The following is a 19,334-nucleotide window of genomic DNA, read 5'->3' on the forward strand; positions in this document are numbered from 1 at the left end:
AATAAAGTCTATTTTTGTTTAAGGTAGTGAGTTGAGTTGGATTTAGGGGCAGGTAACTTGTAACTGAAAGTGTGCAGAATATGAGTATGAGGCCCAGGGAAGTTAAGTAACTTACATATAATAAGTGAGGGAGCTGAGATTCAAATGAAGGCAATATAAATCTACAGCCTATGCTCTTAAAACAGCATTAACAAAACCAACTTGGTTGCCTACTGGCTATACACCACCTCTGTGCTTAATCACTTTTCATATTGTCTCACTGCATCCTCACAAAAGCCTTTGGAGATGAGAACTACTATCATCCCTATTTTAACAGACGAGGAAACTAAGTCTTTAACAGTTTAAGTAATATGCTCACCAGCTCTTAAGCAATAGAGTATAATTCGAATCCAGGTCTCTGTGATCAGGATACTGGGCCTTCTCTTCAATCTGGTGGGCAGTCTGCCCAAGAATGACCCGGGACGGTCTGCTGCACTCCCTTTGAGGATGAATTGATTTCTAATTGCTCCAATTGTACCATTTGGTTGTATCTCTCCATGGAGATTGCACAAATGGGTGAGAATTAAAGGGAGGCAGGAGGTCAATTTTTGCCCAATATTAGCAAGAGATGTCGTTCCTATTGTTCCAGCAATGGAGTGGGGTGCCTGGGAGAGTCTGAACTCTCCATGGCTGAGAAGCCAGCAGGCCAGGAGACCACTGGTGCCTGCACCAGACAGATGTTGGGCTTAAAAGAAAGGCCAGTGTTCTATACTCCTGAGAGCCTCAGTTTCCCCACCTGTACAGCAGTTGGGGCAGGACTAGGTGAAGACTGAGGTCTCTTCCAGCTCTAACATTCTTGAATTCTGGAATTCCTGGAGGCAGGACTCCAGGCCCCAGGGTCTGGCTGAGAGAACAGAGACATGGCTGTGTTGGCCAGCTTGGTAGAACAGTGGAGCTTATTGAGCTCGCGGTTCCCTGAAACAGAAACAGCCAAACGGTGCACGCAGAGAAGATAAATTCATCTGTGGGTCTGGTGAGAGTAGCTGAAAAAAATGCAGTGCTTGAGAGCTGTCCAAGGAGAGCCAATTTTCAATTAGTAGTCTGCGACCGACCGTATGCCTAAACGATAGAAAGAGCACACTGGGCCACATTCTGCCCCAGCCAAAAGGAAAACAGTGAACTTGGAGATGATAGTCCCCAGGGACACTGCATGGACCAAGAAGCCCTACCTGGTTGGGACTCCCTAAGGTGGGTTCCACTTCCCCTGGAGGTCTGTTGGGGTTGTGCTTATAATTAGCAAAGGGAGTCCTTTTGAAAATCTGCCTTTAATTAAACCTAAATCGTTGTTGTGCATGTAACCCAAAGGTGTTTATTTCAGCAATATAGAGACCACCCTCCCCTCACAAAGTTGTCAGGCCAGAATCAGACTGAGGCGGCCTGGGGTCTCCTTCCCTGGATATCTTTGCGTTGGACTAGAGGCCAAGATGTGGACAAGATGCCATCATAAAGCTTCTGGTGGTTTCTCTAGGACAGTCCCTCCATCCTTTGCTATAATGATGACTAATGTTGATGTAGTAACTATTTTCAATGTGCTTTGACATCTGCAATTTCATTTGACCTCATTATAATCCACTGAAGTGGACAATTGTATAATATTATGCCCATAGGGAGGTCCACAAAGGGTAAACCTAAGGTCCCTCGGGTAGCAAATGGTGGCTCTGGGGCTTGAACCTGAGCTCCTTGGCCCCAAATCCTATGCCCTTGTTCTATGGCACGCTGCCATCCATGCCCATTTTGGGGGCTGGGAGTACTGACGTTTTTAGGGTAGGAAGATGCCTGTGCTGGAGCAGGAGGTGATAGCTAAGTGGAGACCAGTGCACCTGAGGAAGGTGCTCCATAAGTGTGGCCCAGTCAGCAGGAGGAATGAAGCCTATCTGGGAACAGCCTCACGCTCGCCCGCCCTTGAGAGAAAAGGGAAGTAAGGAAATAAGGCCACAGGAAAAAAGGCCCCTACAGAGCTGTAAGTCACATTCTTTCCAGGCTTGGAAAATGTAACAATGACTGCCATCCTTACCCTCAGAAAGGAAGTGGAGCCCAAATCTAGAAGGGCCAAGGCAAAAAGTGTGAGAATAATGGAGTTTAGGAATGTCCAGCAACGGGACTAGGAAAGGAGATGGAGATTCCCTGATCCCCCCATTCCCTGGTAGAGTTGACCAGACCACTTCCTCCAGATCTCCTGAGGGCTAGAGCTCTTTCTTGCATTCTTTGATTCCTTCTAGACTCTAGTCTGGGGACAAAGGGGCTGGAATTAAGTTCAGAGGTATCCATCAATAATCCAACTGGCATGATTTTTCATCTTCCCTGCTCCTCTTGATCCCACAGAGGCTGAAGGGGGCAATGGCATGGATTATGGGAAGAAGAGGGTAGGGGATCAGTATCAACAAGTGGTTGAAGGAACTCTGAGCCCTAACAGCAAATCAATTAGAATTTGTAAAACTCTTTTAATATAAAAATAAACAGCAAATAAGTCTTCGATTTTATGCCTCAAAAGAAGATGCGTTTGATTGTCTGGGGAGCAGCCAGCATACAACCCCTTCCTGACACAGTCCCTCCTGCTCACCCCATCTTCCTGGCAGTCCTGCTTCTGGTCCCTGAGACATCCCTCCCCCATACCCATTAGGGACCCTATGATATGATGGGTGCTGGCTGTTCTCTGGGTGAACAGAGGGGCTGGAGAACACCCTGTATGCAGTTGGAGCAGCCCAAGGTTCCAAAGGATGGAGTTGGAGGACCCTAGGTTGGAGAATTCCTTGTAGAAGTCAAGAGCAGTGAACAAAGGGGCCTTTGAGCCAGGCCTTGGCGAAAGCTCTGAAGAGCCTTCAGCTCAGCCTCCTCACTACCCTCATACCTGCAAGGACTGGCTTGGGCAGACTGCTGGCTCTGGCTTCTTCTCCCAAAAGGGGATTCCTTATGCAGCTTTGTGCTCAAAATTCTTCAGTGCGATGCCTAATTGATCTGAAATGTCAGCAGTGGGGAAACCTCACCCTCCATGTTCTCTCATTCTTTTTCTTTTAAGAGTAAAGACTTTGAAGATAGACAGATCTCCTTTCACTGTTAGTTTCTACCACTTACTGGTTGAGTGATCCTGAGCAACTGACAAATCTCCCTGAGCCTCAGTTTCCTCATCTGTAAAATGGGAATAATATTATTCACTTCATTTGTTGGGTACACAATGCCTGGCACATAATAAACACTCAATAGACACTAGTATCATGGCTATTATTCCTAATATTCACCCCATCCTCGATTCTCTCTTGCTCCTTAACCTTTGTTAGACTTGACCTTCCACCCTGACCCCAGTTTGACCCTATCCCAGCAAATAGGTCCATCAGAAAAGAGAGCCTAAGTTGAGCCTGAGCTGTGCTCTTCATGGAGGTGATGGGGTGTGCAGTTCCCCAACATGGGGGTATAGAAGTTGGGGTCATGTGGAGGACATCAGGCACTAAGTGCAAGGGGAGGTTGACATTGACCTTAGGTGATTCTGTGGACTTACAATGGCCATGTTTCCAATACTTACAGAGCACTTAACTCATACAGAGTCCTGGAATGTCTGAGGAGTTCACTAATTCTTAAGTTTTGAGGGAGTTCAAGGGACCTATGAGAAGCTGGCTAAACCTCTTTTCAGTAAAATGTAGAATTCTACATGCTTTGCATATAACTTCATTAGGTTTATCTGTGGACTTCAGGTTTACCCCTATCCATCTCATAGGTCAGAGACTAAAGCCTAGAGGGGTTAAATTACTTGTCTGAGAACAACAGCTTATAGGTGGTATAGCTGTGACTTGAACTCAGATTTCAATAGTCATCTCTCTTCCTCCACTGGAAGGAAAAGCCTCCATCCTGCTCTTTGGCGAGATTGTGTTCGCCTCCTCTCGCAGGTGCTGGGAGGATTTGCAAGCCCACAGTGAGCTCCCTGGGGTCCCAAAGAGGTTGTTCGAGGGTTAATTCAGGTGGGTTAGGGGTTGAATAGAAGAGATTGAAAAAGGCAAAGCTAGAGCCCAAGTTAAGAGACAAGAGCCCCCTGCACACGGTAGTGAAGGGTTAACACAGCTTGAGTGTGGCTTTGTGTGTATGTGTGCTCGAGAACAAGGTCGCATGTGCAAAGGCTCACGTCTCTCACTTGTGCGTGTTGGTGCTACAGGACCAGGACCGCAGACCAGCCTGGGAGAGAGGTGCCACAAGGTCTTGGTATGAATGGGTCTCTGTCTTCAAAGCTGTGTGAGCCTCTGTGTGCACAGGTCCCATTAACTTGCCCTCAGCCATATGTGGAAAGGGTAAGTGAGGCCCAGAGAAGCCCAAACCACTCAGGATCCTTCTGATTTGAGAATGAAGTAGAAGACACAGAAGAAAGAAATTATACAGACCCAAACTCATATATGAATAGAGTACATATATACATTCCTGGTACCCCATATTAACTTCTCTTCTCAACCCTATTGTCAACCATCTCGGTATTTGGGGGGAAGAATCTTTGGCTGATGTCCTAAGACAGATTCTAGAGAGCAGACTTCATTTGCTTTGGTAGTTGTCTCAGTTTTATACTATGTGTGTCTGTCTTCTCTGTGTCTGTGAGTCTGCGTGTCGCTTTTCCTTTCCCAGCCTTACCTGCAGCTCCTGAAGTGCATACTCATACTTCCAACCCAGCCAGCAGGCTTCATTGCACCATTATGCCTGTAATGGACAAACTTGGTCCCAAGTCCTGTCCTGAGTCCCATGTTCCCACTCCCCCTCTGGGTCCTTGTTGCCCTTGGCTGTGGTTTGTTTAACGGAGCGACTCCTGTCTGTGAGCAACCCAGAGCTCAGGACACAGGGAGACACTTGTCCAAACTTGCTATTTTTTCACCAAAGGAGCCAAACCACAGTGATGGGTTCAGTGGCCTGGCTGGGCACCTTCCTCATCCCTCCAGCCACTAGCTTGGCCTTCATTCCCCTGGCTAGCCCTAATTTCCAGTGGCCTCTGGTTCAGGACTTCTAGTTACCCATTGGGAGATCTTCTCAGTTGGAGTCTGGCCCCCAACATGAGGGGAGAAGGGAGATCTGGGTTCTGAGGAAGGAGCCGAGGCTGAGAGAGATACCCTGGGGACCAAAGGATAGTCCCACAGATATCAGCACCCATACTACATTCATCCCTCTCGCCACAGTGCCTGGCACAGAATAGGTCCTAAAAGACTAAGTGAATAAATGGTTGAATGGATGAATGAGTAGATGGGTAAATAGGTAAATGGGTAGATGAATGAATGAATGTACGAATGAATGAATGAATGAATGAAGACTCTAAGATCCAAGTAGACATTCTGATCAAAACCTAATCTTGTTCCTTGGTCTAAACATGAGAAAGAAGGAAAGAGAGACACAGGTCTAGAAGGTTCAGCAATCTTACCCCTGAATCTAAAGGAAATCTTTTAGCCCAGATCCTTTATAGTGTGTCTTTGAGACTCTACCGGAGGTCTGGTTGAATGAAACTGGCCTTTTCTCTATCCTCATGTCTATTCCTCAGGCTCCTTCTTGCAGAGCCTTCTTTGCCTGCTAGAAAAAGTGCTCTGAAGCTGGGCAAAGTAGCGCTGAGTCAGGAAAGAGGTGGGTAGAACGAGATGAACCTCGGGTTGATGGGAGTGCCATGGAACCAGGGCCTTGGGACAAAATAATCAGGGCTGGGGCTAGAGCAGTGCTGTTTGGACCGGAAGATGGAAGACATTTCTAGGACCTGACACAGAAGCTTGGCACATAGTAGGCATTTAGTATTTATTGAATGTATGTATGAATGAATGAATAAAACATTTCTATGTGCTCTTCTCCCTGGCTTATACATCAAAATCCTTTTCTAAGGAGTAGATTCTCCAGAGCTCTGGACCACTGAGGACCTTCCTCTGGGAGAATGAATTAGGGTCAGCAGCCCTGCTGAAGGAAAGAAGGACAATGTGTGCATCTCCACCCCTGCTAACCAAGGTCCTCCTCCCTTCCTTACCCTCATCCTCCTTCTCCAGCCCCACCAACAGTCACCATGGTGTTAATCCAGAAGCTGGGGGCACCAGGAAGGAGTAACAAAAAGCCATCGTGTGTGTGTGTGTGTGTGTGTGTGTGTGTGTGTGTGTGTGTGTGTGTGTGTGTGTGTGTAACTGTGACGGTCTAAAGCTCTGGCAAAAGGCCTCCTCACCCCATTGGCCAGGGCATAGGATGATATACAGGGCTGGAGAGTTTGGTTGGTGGCAGGTGATCCTCTGGTGGAGGGGGGAGGTGGCTTGGCTAATGAAATAGGCAGCTCCATACCACCAAGGTCAGAGCTATGGTGCTCAGAGACCCCATTTAGGGGTCCCATCCCCCAAGCCAGGTGCTGAGATTTTCCGGGAAGGAAATGATCAGAGCTCCTGAGGACCTTGCTGCTGGGAAGTACTCCTGAAGTTTGATCACTATTCCCCACTGCAATCTGCCCCAGGAGGGTTCCAGTGGGAGATTTTTCTTAAAGCTTATCCATGGGCAAAGCTAAATTAGACCTGGAAAGCCTGGGATTTGAGGCCTGAAGAGGCTTGCTTCTGGTCTGAGCCGAGTCCATTTTCTGAGCAGACACACAGAACTGTTGGCTCAGGGCAGGCAAGGAAAGGCCTTGTGAGCCAAGGGAAAACAATTAGGAGTAATTATCATCAAGAAAGGCCACCAGTGAGGGGTGAGGGTGGGAAAGGCCATCTGTTTAAGAGGAAGCTGAAAGTGGCAGGCTGGTTTTGGGGAAGAAATCGGAGAGAGAGTGTGGGAGGAAGGGTTGAGAGAGTGTGTTGTCTTTCTTTTCCAGTAAGAGTGGAGGACCCCTCCCCCCTCGCCTCTAGCTTGAACTAAGTTCACCTCACCCGGGGCACTGTGTATGGAGATGGGAGGGGGTAGCAGGAGGGTACAAGGCTGTGCATTCCTGAGATTCTCAAACCAATCAGAATGTGGATGGCAGAGGGAAATCCACACTGAGGGGATAGAGCATGAGACACAAACGTGAAAGATGAACTAGAACACTATGGAGCACCGAAAATGTCTCCACATGTCCCTACACACTCGCTCTTGATTCCTGAGACCTTGTGGGGATGAGCTGGATCATCTGCCTGGTGTCTCCCTACTCCCCACCCTTCGATCCTTAGTCCTACCCCTTTCTGGGTTAGAACCAGGGGCCTCAAAGGAAGTCTTGCTAATGTGGGCAGCCTAGAGCTGGGAAGGAGGGTGGGAGGCAACAAGGACAGTAGGGGAAAGGGTTGTCATGAGAAAGTGAAGAGAATTTCTTGGTACCCCTTTCTGGAGAAACCAAGAAAAAATGAACCCAAAGGCAGAGGGACCCTGCCATTCTCCTTGACCTTCCAAACTAAGGTGAAGAAAAAACCCTGCTCTGAAGAGAAAAGAGGGAGGACTGGATGTAGCGACTCAGTAAAGGTTCTCTTCTCTGGTTTCACTGGTAGAGCCCAATGATATCTAGGTCAGGCACTTGCCCTGTCGACACAGAATATGCTGGCTGTGTGAGGCAGCAAATCACAGGGCTTTTGGGGGGCTCTGAAGACATGTTCTTGGCTTGAAGTCCCTATTTCTGTCACTGACAATCTGTGAGACTTTGGGCAAGTTATTCAATCTCTATGCTCATTTTCTCATCTGAGAAATGGGGATGATAATAGCACCTACATAATACACTTGTGAGGATTAAATGAGGTAATGTATATAAAGTGTTTGGCACACAAGGCTGGGGCCAGGGCCTTAATAATTGCTGACTCTTATTCTTATTATTGAAAGAAGATAGCTCTGTTAAGTGGATGATGAATTTGGAGCCAGAGACCCTGGGGGAGGTTGCACTGTAAATCAGACATGAGGAAGTGAGGACTAGAACAGGGTGGAAGCTATCAAAATGAAAGGGAAGCACAGCTCAGAGATGCTGAATAACATTCACTTTTTCAACAATTCTCTACTTCGACTGCTCTAGGCACTTGGGATGCAGCATGAACATAGAATAGACATTTAATGAGAGAAAACGAGTAAATAATAGATATTAAATGCTACAGACCGATCTCATCTGATCTTGGAAGCTAAACAGGGTCAGGCCTGGTTAGTACTTGGATGGGAGACCACCTAGGAAGACCAGGTACTGCAGACGTAAAAAAATAAATAAAAATAAAATAAAAAATAAAAAAATAAATGCTACAGAAAAAAATGAAGTTAAGAGAGCTACGGAGTATAAGAAATGGGGTGTGGGGATGACATTCCATCAGAGCCTAGAGGAAGGGAGGAAGTAAGTCAGGAGGATAACTGGGGAAAAGGCTTCCAGACATATGAAGCAGCAAGTAGAATGGCCATGAGGTGGAAGCAAGGTTGGTTTGTTAGACAAACACGTGAGTAGGCCTGTGTGGCCCAGACCAGTGAGCCATGGCAGAGTGGTAGGGGATAATTGGAGATAGAGGGCCACCAACTGAGCAGGGCCTCATAGGCCACTGTAGGCATAGATAATTAGCCAGTGATGGGCTAATGGGAAATGGGGCACAGGTACACAGAAAACAAAACATTATTCCGGTAGTTCAGGAAGTGTCTAGAACACAAGTTCTTTAAGGAACACGAACCCCACTCCCTTGCCTTTGTAACTTTCTACTGCACACAAGACCAAATCAGGCACCTGGGGAGTTGTTGGGGGAACAGAGGCTGACTCTGACTCTCACAACCGGGCCCAGGACCGCACTGCGAAGGCACTTTGTCCAGGTTCAGTGATGGACATGCAGACCCAGGCAATTGTCAGCTATCTTTAACCCCATTCAGGAATCAGGAAATAAGGGTGGTTTGAAGGTTTCCCTCCTCACTCCAACCATTTTCAAATGGCTGAAAAATCTTAACCATGCCTAAAAAAATGTTAGAACTCAAGAATGCCCTGAATACTACAAGGGACTCTTCTAAAAACACAGATGAAACCATTTCACCAACATAGTGGAAGATTTTTTTCAGAAGTCAGTGCTTTCTTATGTTTTATTCTTTGGAGTGTGAGCTTTACAGGTAGAGCAGAGGAAGCACCTTTTTGATGTTAGATTGTGAGAAGGGGTATAGGAGAGGGGTAAGGAGACAAGGGATGCTGTGAGCATGGTGGGTTGGAGCCCCGAATGGTGTGTTTGGCTCAGGAGGGCTCTCTGGCCAGCTCCACAGACAGACCTGGTTTTAAAAAGTGCCAGGGAGCCACAGATTTGCATGTTATTTGCGTTCAGGATTCAATTCCAGGTATGTGGAATGAAATGAATGAATGAACAGTACTCAGACTCCTGGTTAAGGGGTGGACTCAGGAATTCAGACCACATTGAGGATCCAATCACTGGTTCAGCTTGGATCAGGAGACACAGACAGACAGAGACAGAACAAACAGTCAGAGAAACAGAGAGACAGTCTTAGAGAGACAAACACCATCAAGTCTTTTTTTTTTTTTACTAGGGAGTTTCCAGTCAAAGCAAGAGAGCAAAATCCAGAATTTATTTTAAATAAATCACCTTTTAAAAACTAAGGAGTCACACGTATATTGGCAGATAAAGGTAACATCATCCCTGACTTCTCTCCACCTCTGCCTCTCTATCACCCATATCCAGCTTCACATTGGACCCTGTGCCTAGGAGGAGCCTGCCTTCTCAGTAAGGTACATTGCTTGGTGTCTTTCAGCTTCCTAAATAAGTTAGACTATGAGGTCCTTGGGGACAGGTGGCTTTTATTTCCTTGGTCAAACCATCTCTTCATTCCATCCGTCAGGCACCCAAGCCAGGCACTTAAACATATGCTTATTAAAAACCTAGCCTAAGGGGCTCCCCAGAAGTATAAAGCAAATGCCCTCCAGGAACTTAGCTCCGGCTAATAGACAAGGCACAGGCAGCATGTAAAAGTCCATTTAAAGGAAAAGGCAGACAGGGACCCATAGTCTCAATCTATGTGATATACTCTTATCACTGAAAATAAAAAGATGGAGAAAACTATACATAATAGCAATACACATGGTTAGAGAAGAAAGAAAACTTTGATTAGCCCACTGGGATAGAGGTTGAGACCCCTGAAGGGCATACCGAACTGCTGAGGAAGGTGTTTTGTATAGGGCAGAGTGGGCATTAGGTTTGGGACCAGAGATGAACTGTTGGGGATCACAGATGAGGTGTAGCCTCACTGCAGGCTGCCATGAGCAGTCCTTCTTCCCCCAAGCGCTGCAATACTCTTTCTGAAATGTTTAATCGAGATGCCCCTAACTCCTCTCTGGCAGGCCAGAGAGACAGCTTACACTCCTGGATTGAGAAAAAAAGCACCAAAATCATTCACCTGCCCTCAGTGGTGACATGTCTCAGTCTATTCCTGATGTAAAAGACAGGTTACAATACAAATACCATGTGGAGTTACATTATTTTCTGATTATAAGGGCTGCAGATGTCAAGATAAGAGATATTATAATATTGTGAAAATGGAAGGCTTAAAGGAGACGGGACTTGGATGTGTGTGCTCAGTAGGTATTTGTGAAAAGAATAAAAGAGTAATTAAATGAGGGACACCTAGCAGATTGGACTCTGGGCTCCTTATGTACCTCTCTGCCACACACTTTGCCTTCCTAGCACTTATGTTCTGCAGAGGGTGGAAGGATACTTTCCAGAAGTCAAGCAGTTGATGGTGGCTACTCAGCTGAGAATGGAGAAAAGTCAGCAGCTATAATCTGTCCTATTAGGATAAGACTTACCTGGGCCTTAACTCTTAAGACCAAGCCAGTAATAACATTGGCCTTAAACTTTTAATTTTGAATCTCTACCTTGACCAATATCTATTCCAAGCATAGTGACCCTAACATTTCAGAATCTGACTTTGACAAGACCCTGGAAATCTGGTCCAACCCCTCACAACTAGAATTATCTCTACTCTAACCATGACTGGCCAGAGAGGCAGATCATACTAACACTTCCTCAAGGTTTATCTTCTAGCTCAGTTTCTTTTCTCTTTTCTCTCCCACAGGGGATGCATATGTGTTATCCCTTATCTTGGTGGGTGACCATCATGACATGCCCTTATGTCCTTCCTCTCCTCCAAAGCTGGGAATGGTAGTCACGGTTCTTAATACACAGATGTTGGGATTCATCTCAGCTAAAATAGGCCCTGGACTGTAAGGAAGAAACTAGGCTGAGCCTTGTCTATTGCAAAATTTTAGGAGGAATTTGAAGCTCTGGAGAAATTGTTTCTGGAGATACGGCAACTTTCCCAGGAGCTCAGCATGTAGCCCGTTTGAGTCAACAATGGGGCCTGATAGCCTTTTACTTCCCTCTCTCTCATGGGTATATAAAGTCAAAGGAGAAAACCATCACATTCCACTTCATCTTGGCCTATACAGGTGGAGCAAGGGAGAAGACAAAGCCCAAATGTCATCTTTCTTAATCTGGCAAGACATATTTGAGAGCAGGAGGGATGGCAAAGGAGGACCAGACTGAAACAAAAAAAACACTGGAGCTCTTAAATGAACTCTCTCTTCCTACCCATTAGAGCCTTTTTATGGGCATGTAAAACCAGGTGGTGATGGACAGGCTATGGGATGGGGTTGCTGGAAATGCTCTTCCAGGTTACCTCTGTTTCTACCCCAAGGCCACTAAAACATGGGGACTAATATTGCTAGTGTCAGTGGGTAGATGCTAGCATGATTACAGGGGCTAAAGAAGTTGATATCACAGAGAAGTATGAAGCACTTCACATATAGAGCAGTCAATTTACAAAGTCTCCAGGCTAGATAAGGAAAAATTCATTCAATACTAAAGAGGACCCTGGGAACAACAAGTGGGTTCCAGATAACAAATGGGATGGAACTGGCCTCTGTGCCTTGGACCATGTATTTTCAGAAGGACAGGAATGGTCTATCTAACTTTCTCTGTACAGGGCCCAGGACTGATTGTTGGGACTATGATTTCTGTTGAAGCCTCTATAACTGACATCTAGAGCTTACTGACACTCAGATGTTCTTTTTTGAGGGGAGGTAGGTGACTATGAGCACTGAATACAGGGTAGAGAGGAACATAGGAGAAAAGGAAAGCAATTGGCTTACTTAGTTTAAAGCAGGTTAAACAAGATATTGGTAACATGCCTTTGGCCATGGAATACAGGAATGTCCTTTTTTTTTCTTCCTGGTCATCAAAGCCCACCCTCAAATGAAGGCAAAAGTTAAGTTTCCAGATGCTGGCCCTGCTCTCATTGGCTAGCCCTCTGGAAAGACTGGCTCACTCTAACAGTCTGTATTTGGTTCCCACTGAGCCACATAGGCCACAAACTAGGTCTCAGCTTGGCCCACTCCTACCATGAAGGTGGTTTCAGGATCACTGACTCCTACCTTGTATAAAACTGTATTGGTCAGAAAGGGGGACCAAGTTCAGGCAGGTTCAACAGTCCTTATGTATTTTTCAAGGTGCTTTTGTTGCATGTTTCATTTTCTGCTACACATGGCAATAAATATTTGTTGCTTTGGTCTACAAAAAGTCTGTGAAGGAAGTAAGACAGATGTTATCTAAACAAACAATCAATACAGAGAAGTATCTTGCTCTGAGTCCCCCAAACAACAGCAAGAGAGACTGAAAGACTCAGGCCTTTTGATTCATATAGTCCAAGTCTATATCATACTGCCATTTTTCAAATTGTCACTTAAATACATTAAATACCGAGTCAATGTTCAGGAGTCCTACAATAAGTCTGCATGTCATTGCTTTCTAAAAGAGAAATGTGAAAGGTCCCAGCAACTCATATATAGGAAGCTATTTATTTCCTATAGAAAACACCAACCAAAAAAAAAAAAAGAAAGAAAGAAAGAAAGAAAGAAAGAAAGAAAGAAAGAAAGAAAGAAAGAAAGAAAGAAAGAAAGAAAGAAAGAAAGAAAAAGAAAACAAACAAACAAAAGGTGGTCTTCTCCTAAAAGGCAGGCAGTTATGAAAAGGGTAGGACATCTAATTGCTGGAGTGGAAACAGTAACATTCAGTTAACAATGGAATATTTAAAAAAAATAGTCTTTTTTTTTTTTTTCCCCCAAATTGTAACCTGTGGTAAAACATAGAAAAATGTACTAAACAAGCTTGGTATAAAACAGAGTTAAATTTTCAAATAAGCCCAAGGAGAAAGCACAATGCTGGAAAGGATGGGGTACAAGGGAAGAGGAGAAAATATTTCATACAAAACTACCTATTACAATACACAAAAAGTATAAAATGTTCCTATTTTGGAACTTAAGTACAAAAATGACACTGGCATTGGATCATTTCACTATCTAGCCTGAGAAACGTTCAGAGGGTGGGGGAGATGCTAGAAAGAACAAAAGAAATAGCAGTTTTTTTTAATTTCGAGTTGATCAGTCCAAATTCCACCCGTTTTCCAGTTGAAAAATCTCACCTCTCTCTTAAACCTCTACCCCCAAGCTAAAGTTCACCCAGGCCTCAAAATATTCTGTTAGGAAGTCCACAAACACCCTACACATAGGGGCTGGGATCTGTGCGTGCTGGAGCTAAATTTGGAAAATGGAAATAAATCTACAGGCCAAAATGGTAAACACATTCAGGCTTAAAAAAAAAAAAAAAAAAAAAAAAAAAGCATATCCCTGTGAAAATATATATATATATATGTGTGTGTGTGTATATATATATATATATTAAATTCTCTGTGGTTAGAAACACATTTAAACTAACTAGCCACAGACCACACTAGACTTGCATTCATCCAATGCTGGAATTTTATGCTAAAGACTGAGGTCCTTCTTCTTCTTGGTCAGAAGTAGGCGGTAATAAAAGTGGTGCCTTGTTGCTCCACTAAACCGCTCCCTGGGTGGGTCTTCCCCATATCATGTGTTGTGAGCACATGCAAACCCCTGCTTTTAAGAAAAGGACTGCCTGGGACTTTGGGGTCTACCCAGGACTCGTGTGTTGTGCCTCAGGATGGAAAGAAGCTACAGATGATAAAACAGCCTTGTACAGAAGCAGAAGAATTTCACAAAGGTGCATATAAATAGGAAAAGTCCCAGAGGGACTTATGTATGTGCCCCAAAGTCCAGTTTACAGTCACTTTCCTGACGACACATCTTGAAAATCATGTGTGTATGTATGTGTGCGTGTATATGCTGGTGGTTTTTATCCCTACCTTTTTCACCCATGCCCTTTCCTACCTCTTAATAAGGCCTAACAACAAGAGTTTATATGAAACCAAGAGTCTTTCCAAGCTTCTCTCAGTCCCCTAATTAGGGACTGAGGGAGGCTGGAGCCCTTTAAAAACAAGATGGCAGAACTGAAGAAGTGAAAAGCAGTCTCTCTCTTCAGCTTAGGGATGTCCCTCACCCCTTTCACAGCACCAAAGTTTCTTTGCAAAAATAGTATCTGAGATACAAAAGGAAAGGCAGATGTGCTTGTGAATGCATCTCGCCAGGGCCTGGTCCAGGGTCAAGGGCTTTACAAGAACAGAGGATTGGGAGCAGCTGTTTCCAAGGTCTCTGGCTGTAGACAACAAAGAGCTGGTCCCCCACAATGTCAATGTCTGCTAATTGAGACAGTCTTCACAAGAGCTTTCGGTGGAGGATCTCCCAGACCATTCGCTTCCGGAAGTATGGCATGTGTTGCTGTAGGAATACAAAGACACCTTAATTTTCATATCTTTTATCCAGACTCAATACTCCTTTCCCCATAATCTTTTCCTCCTTGAGGTTTTCAACTAAAATAGTCTCAGTTCCATTTCTGGCCTTTCGAATTGCTCATTCTTAATTACATGTGACTTTTTTTCTTTCCATTGCTTTTCTCTATTGCTATCTCTCTTGCTCTTTTTCATTGTTGTAGCTTTAGAAGTTTTATTGGGCACTGCCAGGTGTCCTCAAGGGATACCCAAATGTCTCCAAGAATTTTGAGAATGATGTCTATCAAGTCCTCTACATTGAAATCTTAAGAGGATAGGTGATCTGAAGCCTGTAAATCAAAGTCACTTTTTAGGTGAAGTGTTAATGGGAACTGCAGGAGTCAGTTCCACCCAAGGGCTATGGTGGAAAAATCCAGTAAGGCTGCTAATTCAAAGAGAAGTAAAGAGTTAAGTGGAGGACACAGAATAAACTATAATCTCTAGTCTCAATTCACTTTGGTCTCTGAAGGACCACATGGACAGAAATAACCAATCATAAACTAAGAGAAGATTGATCAGCTACATCAAGTGAGGAACAGAGGCAGCATAACAAATTATTCTAGGAGATTTAGGTGTAGCATGTTCCAAATTCTGACTGCTAACAAATAAAAGGAAACTGAAGAAAATGTGCTCTTGTCTCAATTGTTTCTCATAGGATTTTAGGTAGTTGGGGGTGATGGGCAGCAAAGAACTCTCTGCTATTGACCAGGATTCCTTGACTTTAACATGTGAGGACCTAGGATGTGGCCTACTATTGTCCTTTTTCTTGTGATATGGCACAGGCAGTAATCTCCAGTGTTGCAAGCTATAGGCTGAAGCAGAGTCCTCTCAGAAAAACACCTACGGGACAGCCTAGAGACAGGGTAGTCATAGAGCTCCCTGCTAAGGCTCAGCTCACCTGGGTGAAGTTGATTGGTCTGTCTTTGGTAATACAGTCGGCATATTTGCAGGCAAACATCCCACAATCACTTCCATTCATCTGTTGTGGAATTTCCTGAAAGACCAAAAACAACAAGTGACATCTTTCCAAGATTCCTTCCTTCTGATTAGACTATAAAAATAAGAACCAAAGGACATAAATTTTATAGGGTTCCCTAAATTTTGAAAAGATGATGATCCTTGTTCCCCACTTAAAACAACACAGGCTCAGAGAAAAAAAAATATAGCTTCTCGGTCATGCCTGTGTACTTCATTACTAATCACATAGGAACTACTTGAGACTTCCATGGCAACTAAGGGAGTAAAAACTGGTCCCTCCCACAAGGGCCAAACAATTAGCAAACATGTCTCACAGCAGTGAAAATCTTAGCAAAACAGCTGGGCATTTAAAAAACCTAGCTCTACTTAAGAAACGCATTACCAGTTTTCCTACAAGTAGCTTACTCTATCTTCCCCAAGGAACCAAACAACCAAGCCTAAGTCAGGATAGACACTAAGAGAGAAGGTCCTTGGGGCTCAAGCAGTAAAATCCTTTCCTTCCCAAATACTCTTATGCTGGGATTTCTCTCTCATCAAGATAAAATGTACCTGGCTTTTCTTGCTGAAGAGCTGCCAGCCATTGGTGTCAAACTCTTTCCTTTTCTTATCAATGCTTTCTTGCTTTAAGTATTGCCTAAAGGTATTGGGAGAGAATGAGATGAGCTGTGGGGAACACTGATGACAGCTGCCACCCAAAGAACAGGGCTGACAATCCTTAGGAAGAGTTTTCACATGCACTTTTGAGGGAAACTGTATGTAATGCTGGGCTAGGTATCTTTGGACTACTAAGCTTCCTTCAAGAACTCCCACAATTCATGCCCACCCTGTCAACAACCCAAAAAAAAAACATGACCTCTGCCTCTGATACCCAGGCTCCTCTACCTATTGTCACTCCTGAGGAATGAGTTTTGAGTCTTTTCATTGGTTTATATAGTCCTTTAGAACTCAGTCTAATGGAAGAATGATGTTTCTCTAGCAATATCGAAATATTTATTTACAATTTTTAGTCTTGAGTCTCCTGTGCAAAAATTCAATCCAAATTAACAATTTGTTAAGCGCAGGCATACCTCATATAAAGCACTCTTCTTAAGAGCAAACTGCTCACCATTCTGGAACCTACACCCTCCTGGCCACCAGAGTGATATAGTGAGGAATAAGCATTTCAAGGAGTGGGAAATATAACAAGATTTGCATTCTGGTTCCTAGCTCAGCCACTAACTAATAGAATCTGGGCAAATTAAAGTCGTTCTGTGGGTCTTGGTATCTTCATCTGAAAAATTAGGAGGTTGGATTAGATGATTTCTAAGTAGTTTCTATACCTACATGTATATATCCACTCTATATTTTAGTGAACTAGGACAGTAACTGTCCCCATTAGGGCATATATTTGTTATTACTTTATTATTTTAAACTTTAATTACTTAGACTTAAAGTATCCATTCTTAACATGATTTCCTTTGTTAATCACTCCACTGAAAAGTATCAAAGAACTGAGTTCAATAGCTGGAAGACACAACATATACCCAACACTAAATTCTTCTGTCTTCAACTCCCTACTCACATGAGGATCCTGCAGGCTTCATTGTTTATCCCACCCATAGAGTCGTAATAGGTAATATTCTTCTTTCTAAAGTCCACAACCTAGGAATCAAAAAAAGAAAAAAATATATGTGTTTATAAAGTGAAGAAGACTGGTTTCTCAGCTTTTCCCTTCCCTAGAACTTGGAACTTTTTGCCAGATTTTCTGTGAAATATGACAAGTTTGACTGATTTTTCCATCATACCATGCTTTACCTGCAGAGGACAGAACAGGGGGGTTATTTACATAGAACTGGGTGGGAGCTGATCAACTGGTGGCCCCATTAATTGCCTTAAAACCTTTTTCTGTATTCAGGTTCCCCATCTACAGTGTTGGCAACAGTGAAGATACAATGTGCTCTTCAGAAAATATAAGCTGACTGAGATCATTTCCACAGTTTCAGAAAGATGGCAACTGATTCTGGGTTTTGTTTCCATACCCAAGAATTTCCTTTTGGCTTTATGTTTTTCAAATGTACTTCAAAATAGTTTGTGAAATAACTTTTATACTTTTATTAATACATTAAGCTAATATGTCCATGTTCTCAGAGTCAAAAAATATTAAATTACCAAGTATACAAGGCAAGTCATGATTAAGCAGAAAACAACAGTCACAGAATTTGAACTGGCAGCATCATTAATAAGTCACTTTATCTTTTCTATTCCTTTCCTTGAGACTGCTTAGACTTATAACGCCTTTTTAAATATTTCCAGAAAAGGAAATACTACAGCTTTCTTCAAAGTCTAAGTATCTCCCACTTTTGATAGGAAATTCGTTGATCTATCCAATTTTTAGCCAACTAAATAATATTCTTCTCTCAATTCTCCAGTGAAGATATAGAATTAATACTCACTACTCTCTGTGTATTCTATAATTATATAGATTCCTTTTAAATTTTATCAAAAACAAAAGGGCACTCACAGCAAGACACCAGTGCACTCCCAGGTGAATGGGCACCAAAAGAATGTCAACAGAAAATATATCCACTTTCTTTGTCCAACGTTTCACTGCCTGGTAACCAGCCGTTTTTAACTTAGTGAAAAAAAAGGTATTAAATGCATGTACACTTGGCAATCCTTTTTCTTTACTTCGCTCCATTAGCATATTCATGTAGAAATTGATGATCTGTAGGAAGAAATTATATGAATTAAAATACTCAAGCCTTTCAAAATAGTTGTGTTATATGAAGGAAAAGCAAGTGCTGTACTGTTGCATGTGTTATTGTTTCCTAATCAGTACAGTTAAGATTTTAACACCCAACAACCTCATGTCCCTATATCAGATTCTGACTAGACAGGAAGGGGGTTGAGACTGTTATAAACAGTGAAAACAGAAAAAGATAATGATGGGGTTAGAGATACATATGGGCAGACGCTGGCCAGAAGATTGAGGATTAGGTCAAAAGACTGCAGAACAAGGAGGAAGGGGTGATCGAAGGTGTGACTTAAGAGAAAAGGAAAGAAGATCTACAGTAGTTTAATAAGGCACATTATTAGTTACTGTAACCTATTGGGACTGTCTGAGCAATTTAAATACATCCTGAGCTCAGTTAGAACCTAGTATTAACAAGGCTAAGACCAAGAGTTCAGTCCTTACATGTGAGGCATCTGGTTTTGCATGAAGATAGAAAACTCTGCTCCGTGGCTAAAGGTCACCTTTTCAGCCTAAAAAGCCATCTTGCAGAAGCTATCTGTTTTGGCCTCAAGTGCACCTTAGTGACAGGATAAGCCATCCACTGTCCTGGAAAAAAATACCTCTAAACTGATAGTAGCTCAGCAACATCACCTTTTATAGAGGCAGATATGGATGAAATATAAAAATCTGTATTACATGAAACTTGAAAGTAAAGCCACAAAAATGAAAAGTTCTCCCCGGAATCTATATGGTTAGCTTTCTCATTTTTGTTGATTTTATTTATGCCTTCAATATCAAGTATGAGTGAAAGAAATTAAAATGCTTGATATAAGAGATATGTGATTCTCTCTGTGAATGAAACAATGTGTTCTCTAACAGTGACTATGTCATCCACGGTTCCTTTAGGTCTAGGACTCTTTGGTACTAAAGCTTGAAAGTACTGGGCCGGAAGCTGCTGCATACTTACTTTATG

General features: G+C 43.3%; 1 protein-coding gene across 6 annotated transcripts in view; it reads right to left on the reverse strand.

The window, feature by feature from the left end:
* Nucleotides 1-9,480: 9,480 nt before the first annotated feature.
* The window catches only part of SENP1 (SUMO1/sentrin specific peptidase 1), a 51,340-nt gene continuing 41,486 nt past the window's right edge, over nt 9,481-19,334 (reverse strand). For all 6 annotated transcript variants that reach the window (XM_023535482.1, XM_011368220.2, XM_023535483.1 and 3 more), the window contains 5 exons: nt 18,149-18,352; nt 17,210-17,289; nt 16,198-16,282; nt 15,569-15,664; nt 9,481-14,620 (listed from right to left, as the gene is read on the reverse strand). In XM_023535482.1, coding sequence (XP_023391250.1) covers nt 14,558-14,620; nt 15,569-15,664; nt 16,198-16,282; nt 17,210-17,289; nt 18,149-18,352 — 528 coding nt within the window. In that variant the 3' untranslated portion in view covers nt 9,481-14,557. The remainder of the gene's footprint in view (nt 14,621-15,568; nt 15,665-16,197; nt 16,283-17,209; nt 17,290-18,148; nt 18,353-19,334) is intronic.

This window comes from Pteropus vampyrus, unplaced genomic scaffold, assembly GCF_000151845.1.
Source record: "Pteropus vampyrus isolate Shadow unplaced genomic scaffold, Pvam_2.0 Scaffold140, whole genome shotgun sequence".
In the NCBI taxonomy this organism is placed as follows: domain Eukaryota; kingdom Metazoa; phylum Chordata; class Mammalia; order Chiroptera; family Pteropodidae; genus Pteropus; species Pteropus vampyrus.